This window comes from Augochlora pura, chromosome 8 (genome assembly GCF_028453695.1).
Source record: "Augochlora pura isolate Apur16 chromosome 8, APUR_v2.2.1, whole genome shotgun sequence".
NCBI classification, from domain to species: Eukaryota; Metazoa; Arthropoda; class Insecta; order Hymenoptera; family Halictidae; genus Augochlora; species Augochlora pura.
Genome location: NC_135779.1, coordinates 6,380,226 through 6,402,021, shown reverse-complemented (window position 1 = coordinate 6,402,021; position 21,796 = coordinate 6,380,226). Strand labels below are relative to the sequence as shown.

Here is a 21,796-nt window from a genome sequence, read left to right as displayed (position 1 = left end):
AATAAAGTGTCATTAATTCGTGCCGACCATTGGTCGGTGAAGGGTTAAAGAGGCAGTAAGAATCAATCATCGCGCGAAAGAAATCGGTAAAAGTGAATGAAAGCGGTCGCAGTTGCTCGCGCGTGTTCTACCTGTTTCCCCGAAAGCGAAGGCAAGACCAGGAAGGTATCCTGGCGAGCTTATACGCCGGATAATTTCCTAAGGTGAAACGAACGGCGGCGCGTGAATAATCGCGCGCCGGCTTGTTCCTCGTTTTGCTCGATTAGTACCGGCCCGCGCGAGTACGCCCGGTGTACACAATAAAGGTATACGACGGGTAATAGGTATCCGTGACAAACCAGTCGGCCGCGCGCAACAATGTTGCGGCTTTGAAAAATCGACGGGGAACAGGTTCGCGCGGTGCTCGGCGACCTATCGGTCGATCCCGGGAAAAGACTGATAGCAGGAAGAGTTGATGAGGGAGGAGAGCGGGGAGGGGGAGATACCGGGAAAAGGAAAATGGATCGGCGACGCGCGCGGTCGTCACCGCGGCCCCCAGTTGTCACGTTTAATTTATATGTTAATGAGCGCATGTCACATTTCAACGGTACGGAGCGAACCCGCCCCGTGCACTTCCACGGCTCGCGAGGCACCAGAAGAGAGCCTCTGCCCCGTTCATTCCACTCTCCTCCTGCCCTCCTTCGCGGTGGCTGCCACAGGTTTATATTTAACCGCGCGCCACACACCATGGCACACCCGGCACCAGCCGCGCAGCCCACTTTGCCGCGTTACTCTCCTGCCTTCTACTCTCTACTCTCCTTTCGACTCTCGTCTCCCTTCGACTCTCTTGTACTCTCTCTTTCTGCTCCAACTCCTCCTCTTGCCCCCTCGTTCTTCTCCCCAGATCTCTTCCTCGGGAACCTCTTCGTCTCCTCTCCTTCTCCTCTCCTTCTACTCTTCTTCTACTCTTCTTCTCCTCTTCTTCCTTGACTTCGCCGGTCTCTAACCGTGCCCGCCACCCTCCGTTCCCCTTTCAATTTTCTGGCTTTTATTCTTCTGCTGCCCGGCCGCTCTCGCTCGCTGTGCGCCACCCAGTCGACGCGATCCCACTGATTCGAGGTTGCGCTCTTCCCGGAACAGTTTTGCCCGATGACTTTCCTGATGTCGTCGTCTCTAGCTTCTGCCTCTATTGCGCGCCGCGCTCGCGGATGAATAGTAGGAGTATTATATTTTACCGAAGAGACTCGGCCGGACCTGCGCTTCATTGCGTCGGCGAATTTATTTTGAAGCGACGACGAGGAATCACCGTTCGATTTAACTAGGCTGGAACTGTTATTTTTAATGTTTCTTTTATTTTAAAATGCTGATAATGTCGATCTTTTTGATGTAGGAATTATATATAGAAGTATTGTTGAGTTATTTGCGATTTATTGGTTAGTTGAGTTATTACGAATAATATGCAAGAAGAAGAGGTTCCTAATTTTCTCATTTAGAATCGCTGATATTGTAAACTTCGTTCTAATAAAAATTGTGAAAGGCTTAAACGAGTTTCATTTTACCATTTTAACACTTTTATAAAACAATATCAAGTATTTGATGCAAGCCCTGTGAAACATGCTTTGATTAATAAATTAATTGAGAGAAGTCGAAACAAGGCATATCTTACTTACCAAATAATCCATCTGACGCTTTTTCGATTGTCACCACGAGCTTAGGTTTGACGTTAGTATAGCCACGATCGACAGGGAATAGAGACCACGCTGACCACTGACCCGGTACACCACGTTTGATTCCAGAAATGCTCGGACTACAAGGCCTCGAAGGTGAACACGTTCGCGAGGACCGAGCCGCCGGACACGCAGGTGACGAAGTCGGTGATCGCGTTGCTGCTCAACTACGGCTGGAACAAATTCACGATCATCACGGAGAGCGCCTGGTCGACGGTCGCCCGTTCCCTGGAGGAGCAGGCGATCAAGCACAATCTCACCGTGAACCATTACAAGACCGTCGAGGACCGGCACACTTGCTGCGAGGAGCGGATGCCCTGTTGTCAAGGCAGCGCTTGGTTCCAGCTCATACAGGAGACCAAAAACATGACTAGGAGTCAGTTTATACTACCCTTATGATTCTGTTAGGTCGATCGGATCGTCCTGGGGATCACTTGAATAGGATAGTTTGAAGGATTTTTTGAGAATTTTCTCTAGCGAGAATTTTAATAATTTCTAGAATTTATAGAAGATTTCCATGGGGAATTCCTGGATCAGTATGTGTATTTCGAAAATAGTATTTAATATTAACCCTTTGCAGTCGAGTGGTGACTCTGAGACACCAGTCAAGATTGTTATACAAAGTTCTGAGAATATTTTTGCATTGTTAAATCTGCTTATTTTTTAAGAATTTTTGGGGGTTCAATTTCGTATGTATAAGTTGCAGCAATTACTTATAGAAAATACAGATACTGTAGGTCGCCCAAAATATGTTTAGACTTGAAGTTAAAATGGTGTCGAGTGCAAAGGGCCAATATTGATATATCAGCTCTGAAATAAGAAATATAAACTTAATGTTAACAATACATTTGATATCAAAACAATAGACTAAAAATCTCGACTAAATTAAGAAAAGAAATAGTTAGAAATCTACGCAGAGATAACACAGTTCAGCAATTTCTAGTCTTCGTCAAATTGAGTTTATCTCGCAGACGTCCTCAAAGATTTCGACGTTAAGTATTCCCTACGACGATCCGATCCCCTTTCTCGACGCCGACGCCGACGCTCGTCGAGCACGATCTCCAGAGACAGGGACCATTGCTCGCGGAAACAACCCGAAGGAGATTTAGCGAGTCGTTGTGATTCATGCCGGTAGCACGCTCTCTCGGTCATCGAACGATCTCGGCCAGCACACTCGGTCAGTTACAGTTCACCAGTCCGGGGTCCCCCCGGAGCATTTCCGCGCGTTTCCTTCGCGATACAGTTGGGCCGCTGTTCCGTTCGATGATCTCATTGATAACGATCGCGCGCGGCTCGCGCGCGCTTTCCTACGCGGCAGCAGAAACAAGCGTGAAAGTCAGTTCCGTTCTGGAAATCGGCTCGCGCGACGTCGTTGTCCACGTACCGGTGTCGATCCTGGTGCCCGCTAACGGAACCGGCGTATCTCTGTCCGCAGTATACATATTCCTGGGCACGGCGATGTCGCTGATCGAGATGATGAACGCGATGCAGAACCAACGGCTGCTGGACAACGGGGAGTACATGGTGATCCACGTGGACATGATGACGTACTCGCCGCGCGAGGCGCAAAAGTACTTATGGAGTGAGTATACTAAATCGATACCCCCAAAATCGAAAACCCCTAAATCGATGACCCCAAAGACGAAACCCCCTAAATCGATATTACCCCCAAAGTCAATAGCCCCTAAATCGATACCCCCAAAATCGATAACTCTATTCCATAGAATCCTCGCTGTTATCCCTCTCTTTCTCTCTCCTTGGCAGCTTCTTCACCGCGCGCCTCGTTACCTCGTCATTTCCATATCGAATGCCTGATTAGCTAAACGCCGTGGGTCAGGCGCTGGCTCGTGACCCAGTTCACCCGGACGGACACTCGCGATCATGTTCTCAAAGATCGCGTTCCGGCTTCCCCCTCCCCCTTCTAGCCATCTAAAAGCTTCCGTTTCCTGACCGGCTCCTCTTTTCAGAACCGGACCACTTCGAGAACTTACGCAACTGCTTGGAGCCGAAGGACTTCCTGAAGAAGGCGCGATCTCTGATGGTGGTGGTGTCCACGCCGCCCACACAGAACTACGAGGAGTTCACGAAGAAGGTCCGCGAGTACAGCAGCAGGGAGCCGTTCAACTTCGTCATCCCCGAACTGCTGAGGAAGTACGAGAAGGTACGACCCCTTCGCAACAGATGACACACTGATCTTCGTGATGGGACCTTATGCAGCAATCTCCCGAATTTATCTATAATAAATATATAATAAATTCGTTTATGAATTTACTAGGTTATAGTTTATTAGTTAATATACTGAATTTTATTAGCTTATGGTCTATTAGTTGATACACTGAATTTATTAGCTTATGGTTAATTAGTTAATATACTGAAAATTATCTCACCTGAAACAAAAGCAAAGGAATATATTAGATATTTATATAGAGGATAACTTTGATTTAATTAACTAAATTCCTCGAAAACTCGCTTTTCACTGCACACCGTACACGATAGCCGTAAGACAGGTCGATCGAAATCAACGATCCCGATTTCCTGTTGCAGTACGTGTCGATTCACGCGGCGTACCTGTACGATTCCGTGAAGCTGTACGCGAGAGCCCTGGACCAGCTCCTTCGGGACCAGCCGGAGCACACGCTCGAAGAGATCGCCAGCAATGGCACGCAGATCATCGAGACGATTATCAGGAATCATACGTATCAAAGTAAGTACGTATATAATCCCGCGTGCGGGGCAATCTGAATGGGGGGGGGGGGGAGAGGACGCCGGCTCGAGATAGGAGGCGTCGAGTGCCGGGTGCTCGCGTCGTCGACGAGTCGACAAGAGTGGAATCCGATTAACGAGATCCGATCGTGGTTCCGCTTACATAGTGGGCTTTGATAATTGCTACTAGGATCGCTCGAACTCGAGGGACCGTTTGCCCATTAACGCGGCCGGGGGGAAGACACGGTTAGCTAGAGAGCCTATTCGACTGGGGGCCAGATAACGATCGTCCGTGGCTCGACGGGTGTGACAAGACCGCGTTTTGCCAACAGGTGTCAGCGGCGCGACGATCAAGTTCGACAAGTTCGGCGACTCCGAGGGTAACTTCTCGGTGCTGGCCCTGAAGAAGGACCCGTTCCGCTTGAACAACTTCTCCTGCGACTATCAGATGAAGCCCGTGGGCCAATTCCAACAGGGTGAAACTCTAGTGAGTGAGTTGTTTAAAGCAACTATTCGCGCGGATTCGTTCACGGTCGTCCAACCCTTCTCCTCCCTTAACCCCTTGCACTATTGCGTCTTGCAGAGCTACGTTGATTACGAAGTCCTTATAATTATACCCTTGATGCCATGAGAGGTGATTTTAGTCTCCTGATCATCCTCGTTTACTTTCATTCCCGAATTTCGATGACAGGGGATTCAAATTTTATTTCGATTTAATAGAATAAAATTTAATAGATAATTATTTATAGCCAGCCATATTTATCAAATCGTGCACGAAACTCGTCATCATAGTGCAAGGGGTTAAACCTTGATCACGGTTCAACCCGCGTAGAACCGCGTCGAGACGGTAACAAAAGACATCGATCCCGTCCCCGTTGCGCAGGTGTACAGGCCGTCGGAGTCGATGGACTGGCCCCTCAAAAATAAACCGGAAGCGGAGCCAGGTTGCGGTTTCCTCAATGAACATTGTCCGAAAGACGACACGCACCTGCGCAGCATCGTTGCCGCCGGCGTGCTCGCCGTTCTGCTCTTCTGCGCCGCGGTGATCACCATGAGCATATACCGGAGGTGGAAGATCGAGCAGGAAATCGAGGGGCTGCTGTGGAAGATCGACCCGAACGAGATACACGGCTATCCTCATCTTGACAACATGATGTCCTCCCCTAGTAAGGTAAACACTCTGGTTCCAGGCCCAACGAGAATCCTCTTTTGTCCCCTCTTTGAACAGAGACGCCCCTTTTGCGACAGGATACGCCCACCGGTGAGGACAGTGGTGGGAGAAGGCTAAAATTAGAAAAATGGATATTGTTAGTAATATTGTTACCAATCTGCTAATCGATGCGAAATTTCTTCTATACTGTATATTTATTTTTCAATAATTTTTGATTTTTCAATAATAAATTCTAGATATGCTGTATAAATTACCCTTAAGGTACAGTGCTCTTTTCTAACAGTTAATTAATATAAAATGATATACTAAATTCGACTGTCCTAATAATTTGTTTTATACATATAGAAAAAATTATACGTTCCATTGCAGGGAGAAATTAACATGTAAAAATAATGTAGCGATAATTTCTTTAAAAATCATCGGTTCCCACTCCTATCTTAATAGATCCGCCACAACAGATAGTTTCATTTTGTTAGCCGTCTATTGCACAAGGCTTGTGTCTCATTTCCGTTCCAGTTAAGCTTAGTTAGTGCAATGTCCTACGAGTCAAGGTGCGGCGGCCAGGTGTTCGCGCAGACCGGCCACTACCACGGGGTGGTGGTCCGCATAAAGGAGCTGAAGTTCTCGAAGAAGAAGGACATATCGCGGGACGTGATGAAAGAGATGCGAATCCTTCGAGAAATACGACACGGTAATCTGAACTCGTTCATCGGGGCGTGCGTCGAGCCGATGAGGATATTGTTAATTACGGACTATTGCGCCAAAGGAAGTCTTTATGTACGTAGCCATTTTTTTAAATCCTTAGACGTAGGTGCACAGCGCGCCAAACCGGATGATTTCACGTGATCGCGTTGTATTGTTTCAGGACATCATCGAGAACGAAGATATAAAGTTAGACGATATGTTCATCGCGTCATTAGTTCACGATCTCATTAAGGTGAGTGCGTCCCAAGCGTGTTACGTTCGGTCGGGTCACCCATCAGGGCACTCTTAAAAATGATTCTACTCGAATCCAGGGTATGCTGTACATTCATGAGTCATCTGTGCTAGTCTGTCACGGTAATCTGAAGTCTTCCAATTGCGTGGTCACCTCCCGATGGGTACTACAAGTCTCTGATTTCGGGCTACACGATATGAGACACTGCGCCGAGTCCGACAGCATTGGTGAACATCAGTATTATCGAAGTACGAACACCATAACAGTAGCCTAGATCCTCTTTAACGAACCAACTAAGTACATGTTCCGTCTTTCGCAGACTTATTCTGGAAGGCGCCCGAGCTGTTAAGGAATCCCAATGCTCCGATCAGAGGAACCCAGGAGGGAGATATTTACTCGTTCGCTATAATACTGTTCGAAATCATTGGTCGGAAGGGACCGTACGGTGGCGTGAATCTAGAACCCAAAGGTAACAAGAAAGAAATAACTCTCATTGCCTCTCTCTCTCTCTCTATTATAAACTATATAAACCTATATTATAAACCATTTTCGAACCGACAGAAATCATAGACCGAGTGAAAAGGTTCCCAGAGGATGGCGAACCACCGTTTAGACCTAACGTAGAGATACTGTCCGAGTCCGAGGCGGACTGTGCCGAGTATATAGTTAGTACGATTACCGACTGCTGGGCCGAGAGTCCAGAGCTTAGGCCCGACTTCAAAATGATTCGCACGCGGTTAAAGAAAATGAAGGCAGGCCGGCATCGCAATATAATGGACCAAATGATGGACATGATGGAGAAGTACGCGAACAACCTCGAAGATCTAGTCAGTGAACGTACACGCCTTCTTTACGAGGAGAAGCAGAAAACGGAGGATCTGCTTCACAGAATGCTTCCTGAGTGAGTTCGCTTTCACAGTCAATCCATCGAATCCGCGACGTTGCTCATCAAACTAACTAAATTTGTTTCTTGCAGGCCCGTAGCTAACTGTTTGACGAACGGCATCGGTGTGGAACCGGAAGCCTTCGATCTGGTCACTATCTATTTCAGCGACATCGTCGGCTTCACTGCGATGTCTGCGGAGAGCACGCCGTTCCAGGTACATTTCACGATGACTCAAAAAATAGAACCCTCTGTCGCCATACTTCGCACGTTCTAATTATTTTAAAAATCGTTTTCGTAGGTTGTAAACTTTTTGAATGACCTGTATACTCTGTTTGACCGCATTATTAAAGGCTACGACGTCTACAAAGTGGAGACCATCGGCGACGCGTACATGGTGGTGAGTGTTGCCCGAACGCCGGCCGCGACAGACAATAGCGCCGCGTCCTTGTCGTCCCAATCTACGGAATCCCGTTACCGTTCGCGTAATTTCACAGCAATCAAACCTTCCAGGTTTCCGGTTTGCCTATAAAGAACGGGAACAGACACGCCGGTGAGATTGCGTCGATGTCCCTGGAACTACTCAACGCCGTGAAACACCATACCATAACGCACAGGCCTCAGGACACGCTTAAATTACGTATAGGAATCCACACAGGTGAGGCGTTCTCGTTCGATGGATTCCGTCGGATCGACGGTTTCGCAGAGATTTATTTTTCCAACGATTCTTGCAGGTCCTGTGGTGGCTGGTGTAGTCGGTCTGACAATGCCCAGGTATTGCCTCTTCGGTGACACGGTGAACACTGCCTCCCGCATGGAATCGAACGGCGAGCCGTTGCGTATCCACATAAGCGGCCAGTGCAAGGACGCCTTGGACAAAATCGGTGGCTACATCATCGAGGAGCGCGGGTTGATTCTCATGAAGGGAAAGGGAGAAGTGAAGACCTACTGGCTCACCGGAGCCACCGAGAAGGCCATCCAAAAACGAGACGTGAGTTCTCGCAGTCTTGTTGCCTGAAACACTTCGTAAACAGTTACCCGACTCTCTTGTAAACTAGTCAATCATTCGAGTAACTTTAACAGAATACCTCGAATGGAAATGTCTGTCTGCGATATTAACAATTGCCGCGTTGATTCCAGGTCGACGTAGGCGATCTAGCACCGCTTTTCTGCAGGCCGAGGAGGAGTCCAAAATTGAACTCGGATTCCCGTCAAGCCTCGTTGTTGGGCGGCCTGGGAGCAGGCAGTCGAAGACAGTCGAGCGTGCCGCGGCCAACGCCCGACGACTCGACGTCCCAATGCGGCGGATCCAGCCCGGTACCAAGAGCTTTCAACTCGAGAAAGATAGAACGATCTCCTCTTTACGTAGCCGATAGCATATCGAAGACAACGTTGGAGAACGTCGCGCTGAGCGAAGTCGAGACCCGAGCGCTCGACATCAAATTGGCCCTCGACGACATCTTCATCGACACCAGGCCGAAGTTCCGGAAGAACGCTAGGGTACTGTCGACGATAGCCTCGTCCTCCTCGACCAGCGACTATCCGTTCCAGAATATCATGCGGGAGTCACGGTCGCTGGACCCGTTCCCGTTAGAGTTGTACAACAAGAGATACGAGTCGCCGAACTTCTCGTGGAAGGAGCCGAAGAAGAGCTTCCGCTCGTTGGAGAACTGTGACAAGTGCACGCGTACGAACTCGAAGACGAACATATCTGGGAAAGTGTTGAACAACAATTATCCCAACGGTAATGTGATAATAGCGCCCCATACCGACGGGTCCCCCAACGAAGCCGAGACACCGCTTCTGTTAGGGGACGAAAGTAGCTGTATAGGGGAGGTAGTGCCTGTTAAACGTTGGCGTTCGTTAGACCAAGTGGCATCTGTTCCTAGTACAGACAATGTGCCGGACAAGAAGTCCTCCGCGAGGCACTCGATCAGAAGCTGGTTGGTAAATTTGTTCAGTGGCAACGGGTTGAGGAACAGCGACGTTTCGCTGAGACGCGGTGTGATCGCCGGTTACGATATACAATCGGAGCGCGAAAGTATAGTTTGATAATAGAATTCTCTTTTATTTCCTGAAGAGAGAGAGAGAGAGAGAGAACACAAAAGTATGGAAACACTGTGCTATGAACCGCAGCGAGTGCACAAGAACTTTTTCTTACAAGGTTTACGAGTCATAATCATGATGTATTGTTGCCATTTTTCTTTTCTCCTTCTTTTTTTTTTAGTGTAGATACGTGGAATGTATGGGTATAAAAGTTACCGATCGTGTATGTTTTTAATGCCTAGATATTTTATAGACATTGTACTAAAAAAAGGCACGCGTTGCATATCGGCAATGAAACGTATCTTCTACATAGCGCGGGATTTATATCTGTTAGAGATCGTTGTTTTCTTTTCTTTCTTCTCGTTCTATTTTTTTTCATTTTTTTTTCTTTTTTTTTTAATTCAAATTCTAATGATGGGAAATAGAAGCGAACTGTTTTATAAAAATGATTAACCAAAGTACACGAACGCAGAAAATCAGTAGGATATCTATCTCGAGTTTAGCACAAAACGATGATTCCCCTCCCCCCTTTTTTGTGATGCAGGAGAATGCTGACGCGACACGCATATACATATTAATGTGGCGAGGCAAAACTCGCGCGACATTCGAATCCACCAGATTCAAGCATATGTATGCATGTAATGTATGTATGTATGCACGCGTGTATGTATGTGTGTATGTAATATGTATAATTCTATACTTGTTCACTGAAGGAAAGCAAATTATCCGTATGGCTGTGAAAAGTGAACTAGATTGTACCTAAGGTGCTTAGTAATATATCATCTTGTCAAATGTATATAAGTGAATAATAATATATCAATGTAAAGATAAAAAAGTGTAAATTAAAAGAAATATTCTATATTCTGTAAGAATCGAGTAAAGATACGTCTTTTCAAATAATGTACAATTTGATTTTTTTAATAAACAGTTACATCTTGTTCCCCTTCTCGGTTTTATTTAACGATCTATACGTATACACGCTTCACTATTATTTACAAACAGCTCATCCTACGCATACTTATGAGAAGCTCTCATTCATATTTGATATACGAGCTGAAGTTACACGACTGAGTCTTGACCTTTAAGAAACTTTGTCATGAAATCTTCTGGTATCGGTTCGGTTGTTTCTTTCCAAATATCCATCAGACGTCCCTTGGGCATCCACACCTCAGATATTTCTTGAAGTTGTATTTGTGCCTGACGCGATCATGTTTCATTATTATAATCTTGTATACAGTGTCTTCAACTGGTTGTCAAGTAGTACAGTAATTTCATACCTTCAATATAGTAATATCTATAATCCTTAAATCTGACATATGTTGGCGTTTTCTAAATTCTTCCCTCAACTTTTGCTTACACTGTTCTTGTGTTCTTGGAATATCATAGTCAATTACTATAACATAAATAAAATTCGTACAGAAGTTGGTCACACGTACTTATCAAAATATTCTGGCAGATACTTAATTCTTATAAAATATATAATGTACAGTGAAAAATATATAATCAAAGAGCTGCGTAGAATACAAAAGAATGAGACTATTTTAATCACAATTAAGGTTGGATCATATCGGTGATATTACGTCCGATTGATATCGACATACAAAATTATTGACATACATACAGGTTTGTGGAATTTGACGATAATATGCTCTATACAACGCTATCGCTCTTTTACGGGCATCTTCTCGATTGATCGAAAGGATTGGTTTCACTTTTTTCAACGTTAACTTTGCAGGAGTAGCCATCTTCTCGTGTCATGCACTACTAAAATCTATTGTGAGCGTACACCAACTATATGTGATGAGATTTATAGAATAGTCAGCGCTACTGCGTCAAAATACCTGAATTATTGTGGTACAGACTCATGTGGAGCTACCTCGCCATATTGAACGTATCGCCAGTCAATCGGAGCACAGCAATTCGCTGCATCTTCTCCATTCAAGAGTCTCGTTTCCCCCGGATGTGGATCTTGAATTGAGAGATTACGGTTCTGTTTACCATAAACTTCATGGTAAAATGGTCCAGCTGATTTATCTGGGAATACGCGTTACGTATAGATAGCAGAACTCCTACAGTTATTTCTACCGTTCATGGAATATGTTGACAAGTTTCTTTCCCGTTAGAAAAGTAAATCGAATCGAGTCCTGCGCGCTTTATGTAACGTGTACTGTAAAAATTTGTACCGAAGTTTTAATTCGGTGCCGCTAGAATTACTGTCTCTGCTGGCTGTGCGTCGCACAGTCGATCCTATACGTTGCGCACAGGTTATTATTATCAACACGGTTTTGCTTGTAAAAGATACATGTACAGTGTGTGTGTTTTTCATCTGTTGGCGTACCTCGCATGCGTCAATTTCTGATCTCCCAACAGAATGTAGAACCATATTGACGTTAGAGTGTTTTCCGTGTGATGGCAGATACTCGTCAAAAACGTGTTTTACTTGTTAACGGTTTTACGTTACGAGTAAATAGTTAATCGATATTTTTTACTCGTCTTTTACGACCACTGTACCAGTTGTATGAAATCAGGACAAAATGTCAAGTGATACAATGAACTCATTACCCAGTGAGATAATTGTGAGGATTTTGGAGGACGAGCAGCTCGGCTTTTTAGATGTGATTAATCTTGGTTCGACGTGCAAGAATTTGCATAAAATTATTGACAACGACAATATACTTTGGAGAACAAAGTGCTTTCAAAGGTACGATCTATTGGAAACTAATAAAAATATGTCGTAACCGCGCTACGAGATTAAATAGATCGAATTGCACGTTCAGCGTGAATTTTTTTGCAAATTTGTGTACATAATAGATTACAGTATTCTGAGAAATCTGTGATTACTCACGTCGTTTTTTTTTTACACACTATCCTTGTTCCGGGAGATGCAAGCAGATAATTTCCTTTATCTATGTAAATACTTTTTAATGAATATGCGCATTTTAAGTATGACTATAGCGTTCTTACGATTATAATAATTTATATATTTACTGGTTGTAGTATTTTTAAGTTCGTACAAATTACATTAACAATACGTTTGCAACGTTTTCTGTTCCAATTTTAGATGGCCAAGCTTGAAAGAGGTTTACACAAACGAGAAATCAGAAAGCTATGTCACGAATTGGAAAGAACACGTTAAGATCTGTTTGGACATCAGAATCCAGTTGTTCAATCAGTTATCCTTAATGTCTAGTAGACACTATGAAGAGATGTCTGATGAGTTACCAAATACTGCATTTAAAGTGTTTGATCCCCTCTTCAGAGTGAATGATGGTGCTCAACCCTTTGCTTATCATGTTATTGTGGATGAACTAATAGATTTAATTAAAGCCGATACTCTGTAAGTATAATCAATACATTGATTATGAAAGGATTACATTGTGAATATACAAACAGAACTTAGTAAATAGTATTTATATTACACAAAGTGTTTACATTGTGATACCATTGTTTGTTTCAGAGCCAGTAATTTGACACATAGGTATTATGGCCGTAAGGTTCTTAGATATATGAAACAGAGTCATTTAAGGGATGAATGGGAAAAATTTATATCTCTACCTCCAAGCGAACAGACTTTAGAACGTGGTGCAACTATTGTATCGCAATGGGGTCAACCAGAAGAAAGACACGTGACATATTCCTATATCGCATCGTTGTTAGATTCTATTGCAGAGCAAACCAAAGCGTTGCTAAAAGAACAACATCCAAATCATTCCATATTCTCGACGCCGCCGGAACAGTTTGTATATTGGAGAAATAATATTATTGATGACAATCAGTGGAACGTCCTAGAAACAGTCCAAGTGACAGATGCCCTTCGCAAAGTATTATTTCATAAGTTAGGATTTTATGGAAGAGGGGAGATGTATTATTGTGCAGAAAACTCATTTTTAGATCGCGTAAGTTGGGAATTTTAAATAATAATATAGTTTATGATAATGTTTTATATTGTAAGTTAACAAAAGGAATTAATTTCTATCTAAAAATCGTTATTTATTGGTGTAGGTCTTAGAAAATAAACGAGGAACTCCTATAACTTTAGCAATAGTATTCGAGAACGTTGCGCGAAGGCTTGGTGTACGCTGCGAACCTGTTTGTTTCCCGTCCCATTTTCTATTACGATGGAAAGAAACATAGTAAGCTCTAAATCACAAACTATATGGATTAGATCTTATTTATATTAATTTTCCATATTTCGTTTTAGCGGTCCTAACTCTGACGAAGTCGAAAATTTGTATATTGATATTATAAATGGCGGCGAATTTCTAACAAAGAATCATTGTCCTCAAATCGGCGGTGTATCGAAATGTCCAATAAAAAAGTATAATGTCCGCAAGGCGGCAACTGCTGTGCAAGTATGTATCAATTTTAAATTCTTAATTATCGTATCGTATTGCTTCCTATATATAAATAATTTTTGACAACCCTTAAAAGGTAATAAGAAGAATGGTAATTAATTTGGAAGTAGCTGTCAGACAAAGAGATTGTGGAGGTTTGGGTGTATCAAGATTACGTTCTACATTCGAACTGGAAAATATGGTGCAACCTAACGATGTAGATCCAATTTTAAAATTGGTGTCTTTATATAATAACGAACATATGGATTTAACCGAAATCAAGGAGTTGTTACAAAGCGTGGATCAGACTCGAGCAATTACATTTTTTTCTTGGAATCTCGATGAACATATCCGTTGCCATTTGTATGATACAACGGAGAAAGTCAAACCGGGAATGAGACAACTTGCCCTTAAATACGCAGTAGGAATGATTATGAAGTATCAAGGACATCCGTGTGTGATAATAGGTTGGAACGCAGGGATCATTGCAGACAAACCGAGATTATATGGATTGGACACTCTCGCAATAGAATATAGTATACTTGGAGATAGTAATGCTTGTCAGTTTGTAGATCAAGGTATTACTGACTTAATATAATTAACAATGTATGTTAGAATATATTAAAAATATTCTGCGAATTCTTTTTAGATGAACTGCAGCTCACAAAACCACAATGCATCAACCATCCATCTGTCGGCAAATATTTCTGCAAATTTAACGGTATATATTATATACCAAATGAAGAGACGGCAAAAAAATACCCAGAAGACGAAGAAGTTTGTAATAGATTACTAGCTCCAACCAGGGCTCTCAGGCGTAAGAACTTGCAGAACTTGCCCCCTCTTGTCTAGCCACCGTCCAGCTCCAACGCGAAGGAAGGAGAAAAGGAGTAGAAGTTCCTACCCTTTTCTTCTCCTTCGCGTTAGAAAAGCGGAGGCAAGTTCTGCAATAGTTCTTCCACCTGAGGTCCCTGGCTGTGACTTCAACTATTTCACGGTACAAATTAAGGTCAGACACAATTCCGGATCGCAGCTCGCCGAAGATACGATTTACTGCGGATTGAATGCGCAGTAAAATGGTGGGGATAGAAAGCTACACTGTAAATGTTTACGAAGCTTTATAACCTAAAGTACTAAGTACGTAGTTGTTTCTTCCTCTAGCTCAAACATATACAAAATAATAGTAACGAAACGAATATTAGATTATTAAGAAAATGACAAGCTATGACCTGAATGAAAAAAAAAAAATCAAGAAGCGAACACTCACGCTTTCTTACTTGTTACTAAATAATGGGCAGTTTATCCTCACTTTAATAAGTTTTTGAAGAAAAAAAAAAGAACAAAAACTATATAGAATTTCTTCCAAAAATTTCTGTATATGATATATAAACAAACTTACAATTTATATGGTAGAATTTGTATAAAATAACATTTTTTATATGACTTGTTAAAAAGTTCACGAGCTTTAAGCTATACATAGATAGCATTGAATCTAAGAAAATTTGTGGTTCGAAGTACGAACCAAAATAAGCTGAGGCTAGTTTGAGTGATTTGAAATATATTTAAACAATTCGGATTTGAATATTAAAAATAAAACATCATAGACTTTATTATTTTTTTTTATATATATATAATTTTCTTTCATAGATCGTAAATATTTGGAATGATCGCAAACTTTTAAGCTCTTGTGTAAATATATACTATTGTATTTATACATATAATTATTAAATACAAAATAAGAAAGTAGTAGACGTATTCATAAATGAATTTCATAGACCGCAATTTCTGATAGTAATTAATTAATTTAAGTGTTTTAGTATTTTTATGCACTTTCGATTACAGATAATTTAAAGTTTAAAAAATAGGCTGCGGACTTTATGCATTTATAGCGAGAATGACGAGGTGTAATTTAAAATAGTAGGAAAATCGAAAGTATTTGATAATAGCTATACATTATTTTTAGTGGCTTCTGCTTCTTGCAATTAATGATGAAAATTTTTATTTTGCATAAAGATTCGCAGTCTATTAATAAGGTTTATGTATAAAAAATGTACATACACGTTTGTGCTCTTTATTTTATTTTACTGTAGTTGGCTGTGTTCGACTTAGATATACTCACAAGCGACTACATATAAATAGTACAAAATTTGTTCTCATAATACTTACAATACCGTAACCATCCAAAAAAAAAAACAAGTTAAACATACTGATTATTTTGATAGTGTATAATATATCAATATTAGCGTCTAAATAAAGACATGGAATTTGTCTGAATATGTAATTAGGAGCGAATAATAAATAATGATAAATAATATAAATCACACTATCACACTAATATGGAATGATATTGAAGTCGCATTCGTATTCTTTATGCTTTTTAAGCTGAAAAAAAATTAAATCCTTTAATTAAATATTTGTAAAATAATAGATACGAAATATGTTTTATATTATATAATTGTATAGTAACACAAACCTGCTATAAAACATTGGTTTTATTATTTGTGACACTTACCATATTATTATATTTAAATATCAGTTTTCTAATCTCAGTGGTCTCACTTTTTTTTTCTATCACTTCTAACAACAATATTAACGTTTAGATGAACATAAATCACAGTACATGTATGAAATAAGTATCGCGAACATAATTTCAGGAAGAACCTGAAGAGTTAGTTTCTTCTAACGACCTGTAACGATAACAATTCTATGTTGTAAATATTCTACAACAATCTTCAAAAATTTTATTTTCCATTCAAAAATATACTTACTTCTCAGTAGATTTATTAGAATTTTCGCTAGAAGATGCTTGTACGGTGGTATCCAGAATGTTTTTCTGACCTAAAATAAGAGATTATCTTTCAGTTGAATTTGTATCATAGAAAATTTCCTATTGCTTTAATATTACTGTATGTACTGTGCTTATGTTGATACAACGCAGGAGCCCAACTATAATTGTTAGGATTTGGTATAGCATCAGTTGTGGAACTCGTTGATGATGATGGCGCATCATGGCTTAACGAAGAAAGCGTGGCAGTTTTGATTCCGGAAGTTGTGCAACCGTTACTTTTTCCCTCGGTGGAAATATTTTTTCTGCGAGAGATAAACGCATCATAATAAGATATATCTAGTTGCTGTTAACCAATAATTTCAGAAAATATTACCTTAATTTGTTAAAACAATTAGCAGTGTCTTTTTGTGGTATAGGATACAATTGAATAGTTTCCAGCAATTGTTCGAATTCGAATACTTTGCTATTCTCGTTACTTATTACGCTAACATTGCCGGACGACGACGGCGACGATTGTCGTCGCGACAGTAAATGCTTAGATACGATTTTATTGCTCTCCAATGCTACTAAAAATGTATACGTTCCACATCATTCTATGTATGCAATAAAAATATAATCCTACAAATTTCAATTTACCATTTGGCACTATCAAGTCCGATCTGGATGTTTCCACCTCGTGATTGATTTTATTAACTAAAGATATTTTTGGAAGATCCTTATCGCAATCTATAGAATTCGAGCGAGTCGCGGGTTCGGATCTCGTTTGGCTTCCACAAGCCATTAACCCGAACACATCTTGCTGATAGATGTTAGATAGCTGACCTAAATTGGATCTACCATTGCACATCATTTGAGGCTGGCAAAGATGGGACGGACATGTTGAGCGTTTATCAGAAAATTGTTCGTTACAGGCTGAATCAAGTTCATGGTGTTTATGTGAACATGAAGATGATCCGTGAGTTGAAAGTGTCGAGTTACAATGCAAAGGACTAGAACTGTGATGCAAACTTGTCAAGGACGTTCTAGAGTCATTTGTATCATCTACATGTTGATTGAAACACAAAGAAGTCCATGCGGAATTCCTATCTTGCATTTCAAACAGATGTAGTAACATTATCTCATCTTCTAAACTATCATTGCCACGCAATCTGCAAAACGGCAATGTGCAATAGAAGCAATTATTTTAATTATGAATGTAAATGATTTTTATTTGTTCTTTTTTTAATGTACCTGCACGTATCCCCGGTACTATCTCGATTGTTCTGCTGCTTTGTACGTTGTTTGTTCTGAATCCATGGCGTCAACGATTCGGCAACTTCTACGTCATTCTCTCCTGCAAACATTGCAATTAATATTATTGAAAATTATTTTAATAATCAATGAAGGTAGCTATCTACGAATTGTACTATATACAAGAAATAGAATCATTTCTACTTAATAATGTTTCCAGTTGTAAGTGCACAATCAAAACTTGTCTATAACCTCAGTTACTACAGTACGTATACAGAAATATTTATTCCGTGTTATAAAACCAATAGTAAGAAGTAGACGGAGATTAATTCAGAAAAAGGCAAAGGATCTCTTTATGAGACTGCTTGAAAGTGATCTGGTGTATGGGAAGTAGGATTCTCTTTCATATAATCTTCGTCTGGTTTCTCATTCGAGGATTTTTCATTTTCGACACCTTTATCTAAGTTGCAGTCCCGCTGACCACGCCTTTGCACATCTATAGAATCCCTGTTCGTACTCGTACCTAATTCAATTACATGTTTCGTATAAAAATTTATACACGGTAGACCAGTTGACAGAAAGACACTAGAAAAATATTTAACAATTCGAAAAGAATATTTAACTCATACCTGACATCGTTTCATCGTCCACGTCGTTTTCGTCATTCGAATTTTCGTCTAACAGCGTCAAATGTGGCTCGTTATGTTCACATTCATCCAAATATACATCGTGTTCGCTAGTTTCCTGAATCGAATACAATTCATTCGTTCATATTATGTTTAAAACGATTTCAATAGTTCAGTTCGACAACGTATTGTTCAAAATATCTTACTCCGCTATCACTACTGCTGCTACTAGACAAAAAGGTGAATATTTCCTCATTGACCACTGTCGGTGAAGAAAAAGAAGGCGAGGGGGAAGGGGGGGTGCCATGCAAATTGGGAGATTCGGGTTTCCCTCTAGGTTGTTTTAAACTCGCTTTCGAAGAAATAGACGATAACGTTGAAGAAGATCCAGGCGGACGTATGTTTGAAACATTTCCTGGTTGGCACATAGGCATTAATTGATCACCCGCCATGGTACTACTATTATTTCCACTAGAGAGCACATTCTGTAACGATCTATTTACAAACAAAGCTTTAAACCATTCTATACTTTTCCGACTAAAAAAGGATTTGTTCGTAAAAAATAATAAAATATAGTTCACCTTGTCGCAGTACCATTTTGGTACGGTTCAATGGAACGGGGCGTATTAGAGTTCGATAATGGATCTCCCGCTGCTGGCGACTGTTGCTGCATCACCAGCGATGTTACATATGATGTTGGCCCACATAATGTTCCACTTGACACTCTCGTTGCTGCCATAGCATTTCGGGATATCTCTATCGTCAATCTCTGAGAAGGAATTTTTGTATTATATCTAAACTAGTGATTAAAATGTTCATTCTTGTATTACCTCTTTTAACTCGTTAATTTGAGCAGCATATTGATTCTGTACTGTAACCAATTGACTGATGTACCATTGTTGATCCCTACAACGCTGGTAAAACGTCGGTGGTCGTACCTGAAACCTGATTCATTTTGATATTATAATTTCGTTCGTGTCACAAGAAATATCTTCACTGATTCAAATTGAACCTACCGCAGTATAAGTGTATCTAATTCCGTATTTAAGTACCCTTCGGTTGCAAGTAAATCTAATCTGAAAAATCTGTTGTAACCCCAACATTCACCAATTTCGAAGTCTGAAGCAAATTCTCTAACAATGTTCTTACTTGTATCACGTGATCCCTGATGTATCATTTCAACCCGATATTCATATCTAAAGAAAATATATTTTCAGAAACACTTTCAAATAATTTACAAAACACCGAAATCCCTGTTACACGTACTTGGACGTCTCCGGTAAACCTGCACTTAATTCCAGAAAAACAGATAAATAATTTCCTCGAACAACTCCGTTCCCATCGGGATACACTTTCAGTCTCCAACACAAACCGTTTACATGTAAAGGAGCTGAATAAACAGGATCTGCTTTCAGCTGCAGCTGAGTAAAATTTTGCATCGCAAAGGTCGCACTATCGTATCCTGGTACAATTTCACTGCAACGATAAACAGATTAGCGCCGTTCTTTCGTCGTTCATTAAATTGTAAATTAAAATATGCAAAAAATTATTAAATGTACCTATGAAAATCCGCAGGAACAGGAGCTGTTACAAAACTCGTCATCGGCTTTTTTCTTACTTGATGTATCATTCGCGACAAGTCAGCACTTTTAATTATTAGTTCTGATCGAGTACAAGAGTGCAGTTGATGTTCCACTTCTTGCAAGAAAGCCTCCAGTTGCTCCGTTTCTAAAGTCAATGAATTCTTCTGACCCATCAGTGTTAATAATTTTGCCTTTAATTGGGAATCCAGGCGTGCTATCATCAGTTCCACTGCATTCCTGATCTCTCTAACCCTTTCGTCTTTTGCAGCTCTCACAGATTCAACGTTACGTTCCTAGTAAGAAACCACAATTGTAAAATAATGAAAGCTTCCCACAATGTACATACAAAGCTTACCACTTCTTGAACAAGACTTATCAACTCCATCAGTCTGCGTTTCAATTGTCCTACTTCTGCTTTTATTTGTACAACATGTTGTTCGTATACATCTTCTAGAGGTTTGAAAGTATGACCTGAATGAGTTCCACCCCATAGGGCACATTGGTGACATATACACCTGCGACAAGTCCAACAATAAACCGATAACTTCTCATGATGCACAGTACACCTGTAATATCGATATAAAAGTTTAATCATAAACAGGTACAGTTATATATTCCTACATCCGAGATATACTAAGAGACTGAACATTGTAATTATGAGGGAAATACCTGTCTCTGTTAGAGTCATCGTGCCTAGAATTTGATATACCAACTGCTTGAAGTGTATCAAGCTGCTGTGTCACTTCCTCCACCCATCTACAATTCACTAATTCGTGCAGATGTAAAGATGCTCTACAATGAGGACATTGAGAGCGTTGCTCTGTTAGCCATCTTCTTATACAAGTGTAACAACACAATTTACTGCAATGAGGACATAGATGCGCATCCCTAAGCTTTTCCATACAAATAAAACATCGAAAGACTTCTGCCAGCGTCTAGAATGAAATATGAAATTATAATTTTAATTCAAACTTCGTACATAATCAGCATTCTCTTTATTATTAATACGAGCGAACATTATATCGCAGTTTTACAAACCTCGACACTATGGTCATCCGAGTTTTTTGAATTAATTGACGTTTCTCTGCTAGCCATACTGTCTGACATTTATTAATAAAAAATTATTGTGGTGTTATTGACCGTTACATTTATCGATAGTACTTAATGTAACACGAATCTTCGACATCTTATCTCGTTGATTTGCTCGTCTATAAAATTGATTTAACAGAACGTTATTGCCGAAAACGTGCTCATTATCAACACCTGCTACTTATTTACTAAATCGAATGTACACGAAATGCTTTTCAGGTACTCTTAAAAATTTATAGAGAAGTATTCAATATTGTTATGAGTGGTGATTCGCCATGAAGTAAAAATACTCTGTAGCAAACAGTACAGGAAACGTTCGATCCCGTTAGGTCGGCTCCTTTCAAAACACGTATACGATATATATTAAACGTGATATTTCAACTGCAATATTTTAATTACGATAATAAATTTGTAATGAACTTCGCGCGAGAACGAATAGAAAATACAAAATAAATCAAATCCTATCAAACCGAGTTTAGCTTCTGACAAATCAAATTTGAAAATTTGTTTAGCATCGTCTAGTTACATATTATATTCCCTTCGAGTGGCAAACTTTTATGTCGCTGGTAACTTCTGCTGGTACATGTATAGTCTACATTTTTATGCCTCCTGTCAAATTTCAATTGCTTATCTGTTTCGAAACGTATCTATATTTTTACGAACGTATACTTTATTGCGCGTAGATAATTCGATATGTATG

The 21,796-nt window shown here is 40.6% G+C and overlaps 4 protein-coding genes across 9 annotated transcripts in view; 2 read left to right on the top strand and 2 right to left on the bottom strand.

Annotated features, from left to right (window-relative positions):
- LOC144474357 (receptor-type guanylate cyclase Gyc76C) overlaps positions 1-10,386 on the top strand; it is a 92,672-nt gene extending 82,286 nt beyond the window's left edge. The window contains exons 5-20 of the mRNA XM_078189119.1: positions 1,776-2,082; positions 3,142-3,288; positions 3,674-3,867; positions 4,251-4,410; positions 4,742-4,896; positions 5,293-5,580; positions 6,097-6,357; positions 6,446-6,517; positions 6,597-6,765; positions 6,837-6,986; positions 7,079-7,418; positions 7,494-7,617; positions 7,702-7,800; positions 7,914-8,058; positions 8,135-8,391; positions 8,541-10,386. Of these exons, the coding sequence (XP_078045245.1) occupies positions 1,776-2,082; positions 3,142-3,288; positions 3,674-3,867; positions 4,251-4,410; positions 4,742-4,896; positions 5,293-5,580; positions 6,097-6,357; positions 6,446-6,517; positions 6,597-6,765; positions 6,837-6,986; positions 7,079-7,418; positions 7,494-7,617; positions 7,702-7,800; positions 7,914-8,058; positions 8,135-8,391; positions 8,541-9,452 (3,780 nt within the window). The 3' untranslated portion in view covers positions 9,453-10,386. The remainder of the gene's footprint in view (positions 1-1,775; positions 2,083-3,141; positions 3,289-3,673; positions 3,868-4,250; positions 4,411-4,741; positions 4,897-5,292; positions 5,581-6,096; positions 6,358-6,445; positions 6,518-6,596; positions 6,766-6,836; positions 6,987-7,078; positions 7,419-7,493; positions 7,618-7,701; positions 7,801-7,913; positions 8,059-8,134; positions 8,392-8,540) is intronic.
- Nd-b14 (NADH dehydrogenase (ubiquinone) B14 subunit) lies at positions 10,370-11,225 on the bottom strand. Its single transcript, XM_078189126.1, has 3 exons — positions 11,068-11,225; positions 10,724-10,839; positions 10,370-10,643 (listed from the first exon to the last, which is right to left on the bottom strand). Exons 1-3 carry the CDS (start codon positions 11,189-11,191, stop codon positions 10,506-10,508), a joined length of 378 nt encoding a protein of 125 aa, XP_078045252.1. The 5' UTR covers positions 11,192-11,225; the 3' UTR covers positions 10,370-10,505.
- A 292-nt stretch (positions 11,226-11,517) lies between these two features.
- LOC144474359 (F-box only protein 21) lies at positions 11,518-15,057 on the top strand. Its single transcript, XM_078189122.1, has 7 exons — positions 11,518-12,147; positions 12,508-12,783; positions 12,904-13,342; positions 13,449-13,579; positions 13,648-13,798; positions 13,878-14,358; positions 14,430-15,057. The coding sequence occupies exons 1-7, from the start codon at positions 11,981-11,983 to the stop codon at positions 14,630-14,632; spliced, it is 1,848 nt and encodes a 615-aa protein (XP_078045248.1). The 5' UTR covers positions 11,518-11,980; the 3' UTR covers positions 14,633-15,057.
- Positions 15,058-15,583: 526 nt separating this feature from the next.
- Positions 15,584-21,699, bottom strand: LOC144474358 (uncharacterized). Of its 6 annotated transcripts, XR_013494730.1 has the most exons (19): positions 21,623-21,699; positions 21,046-21,215; positions 20,677-20,942; positions 20,363-20,573; positions 19,984-20,300; positions 19,691-19,900; positions 19,441-19,620; positions 19,255-19,369; positions 19,006-19,193; positions 18,631-18,919; positions 18,428-18,542; positions 18,253-18,321; positions 17,799-17,901; positions 17,205-17,716; positions 16,942-17,134; positions 16,695-16,870; positions 16,549-16,618; positions 16,293-16,467; positions 15,584-16,162 (listed from the first exon to the last, which is right to left on the bottom strand). XR_013494730.1 is itself a non-coding variant. In XM_078189121.1 (17 exons), the coding sequence occupies exons 1-17, from the start codon at positions 21,112-21,114 to the stop codon at positions 16,431-16,433; spliced, it is 3,120 nt and encodes a 1,039-aa protein (XP_078045247.1). In that variant the 5' UTR covers positions 21,115-21,383; the 3' UTR covers positions 15,584-16,430. The 6 variants fall into 6 exon arrangements, 1 of the variants encoding a protein (XP_078045247.1); XR_013494729.1 differs by lacking the exon at positions 21,623-21,699 and having other exon boundaries at positions 21,046-21,383; XR_013494731.1 differs by lacking the exon at positions 21,623-21,699 and having other exon boundaries at positions 16,942-17,131; positions 21,046-21,383.
- Positions 21,700-21,796: the final 97 nt, after the last annotated feature.

Coding starts and splice junctions, on each gene's coding strand:
- Nd-b14 (XM_078189126.1), bottom strand. CDS start 11,191: ATGGCTACTCCTGCAAAGTTAACGTTGAAAAAAGTGAAACCAATCCTT. Junction 10,840..11,067: donor TCGTCAAATTCCACAAACCT/GTATGTATGTCA, acceptor TTTATGTTATAG/TAATTGACTATGATATTCCA. Junction 10,644..10,723: donor TAGATATTACTATATTGAAG/GTATGAAATTAC, acceptor TGATCGCGTCAG/GCACAAATACAACTTCAAGA.
- LOC144474359 (XM_078189122.1), top strand. CDS start 11,981: ATGTCAAGTGATACAATGAACTCATTACCCAGTGAGATAATTGTGAGG. Junction 12,784..12,903: donor TTAATTAAAGCCGATACTCT/GTAAGTATAATC, acceptor TGTTTGTTTCAG/AGCCAGTAATTTGACACATA. Junction 13,343..13,448: donor AAAACTCATTTTTAGATCGC/GTAAGTTGGGAA, acceptor TTATTGGTGTAG/GTCTTAGAAAATAAACGAGG.
- LOC144474358 (XM_078189121.1), bottom strand. CDS start 21,114: ATGTCAGACAGTATGGCTAGCAGAGAAACGTCAATTAATTCAAAAAAC. Junction 18,543..18,630: donor GCAGCAGTAGTGATAGCGGA/GTAAGATATTTT, acceptor TATTCGATTCAG/GAAACTAGCGAACACGATGT. Junction 16,468..16,548: donor TCTAATAAATCTACTGAGAA/GTAAGTATATTT, acceptor TTATCGTTACAG/GTCGTTAGAAGAAACTAACT.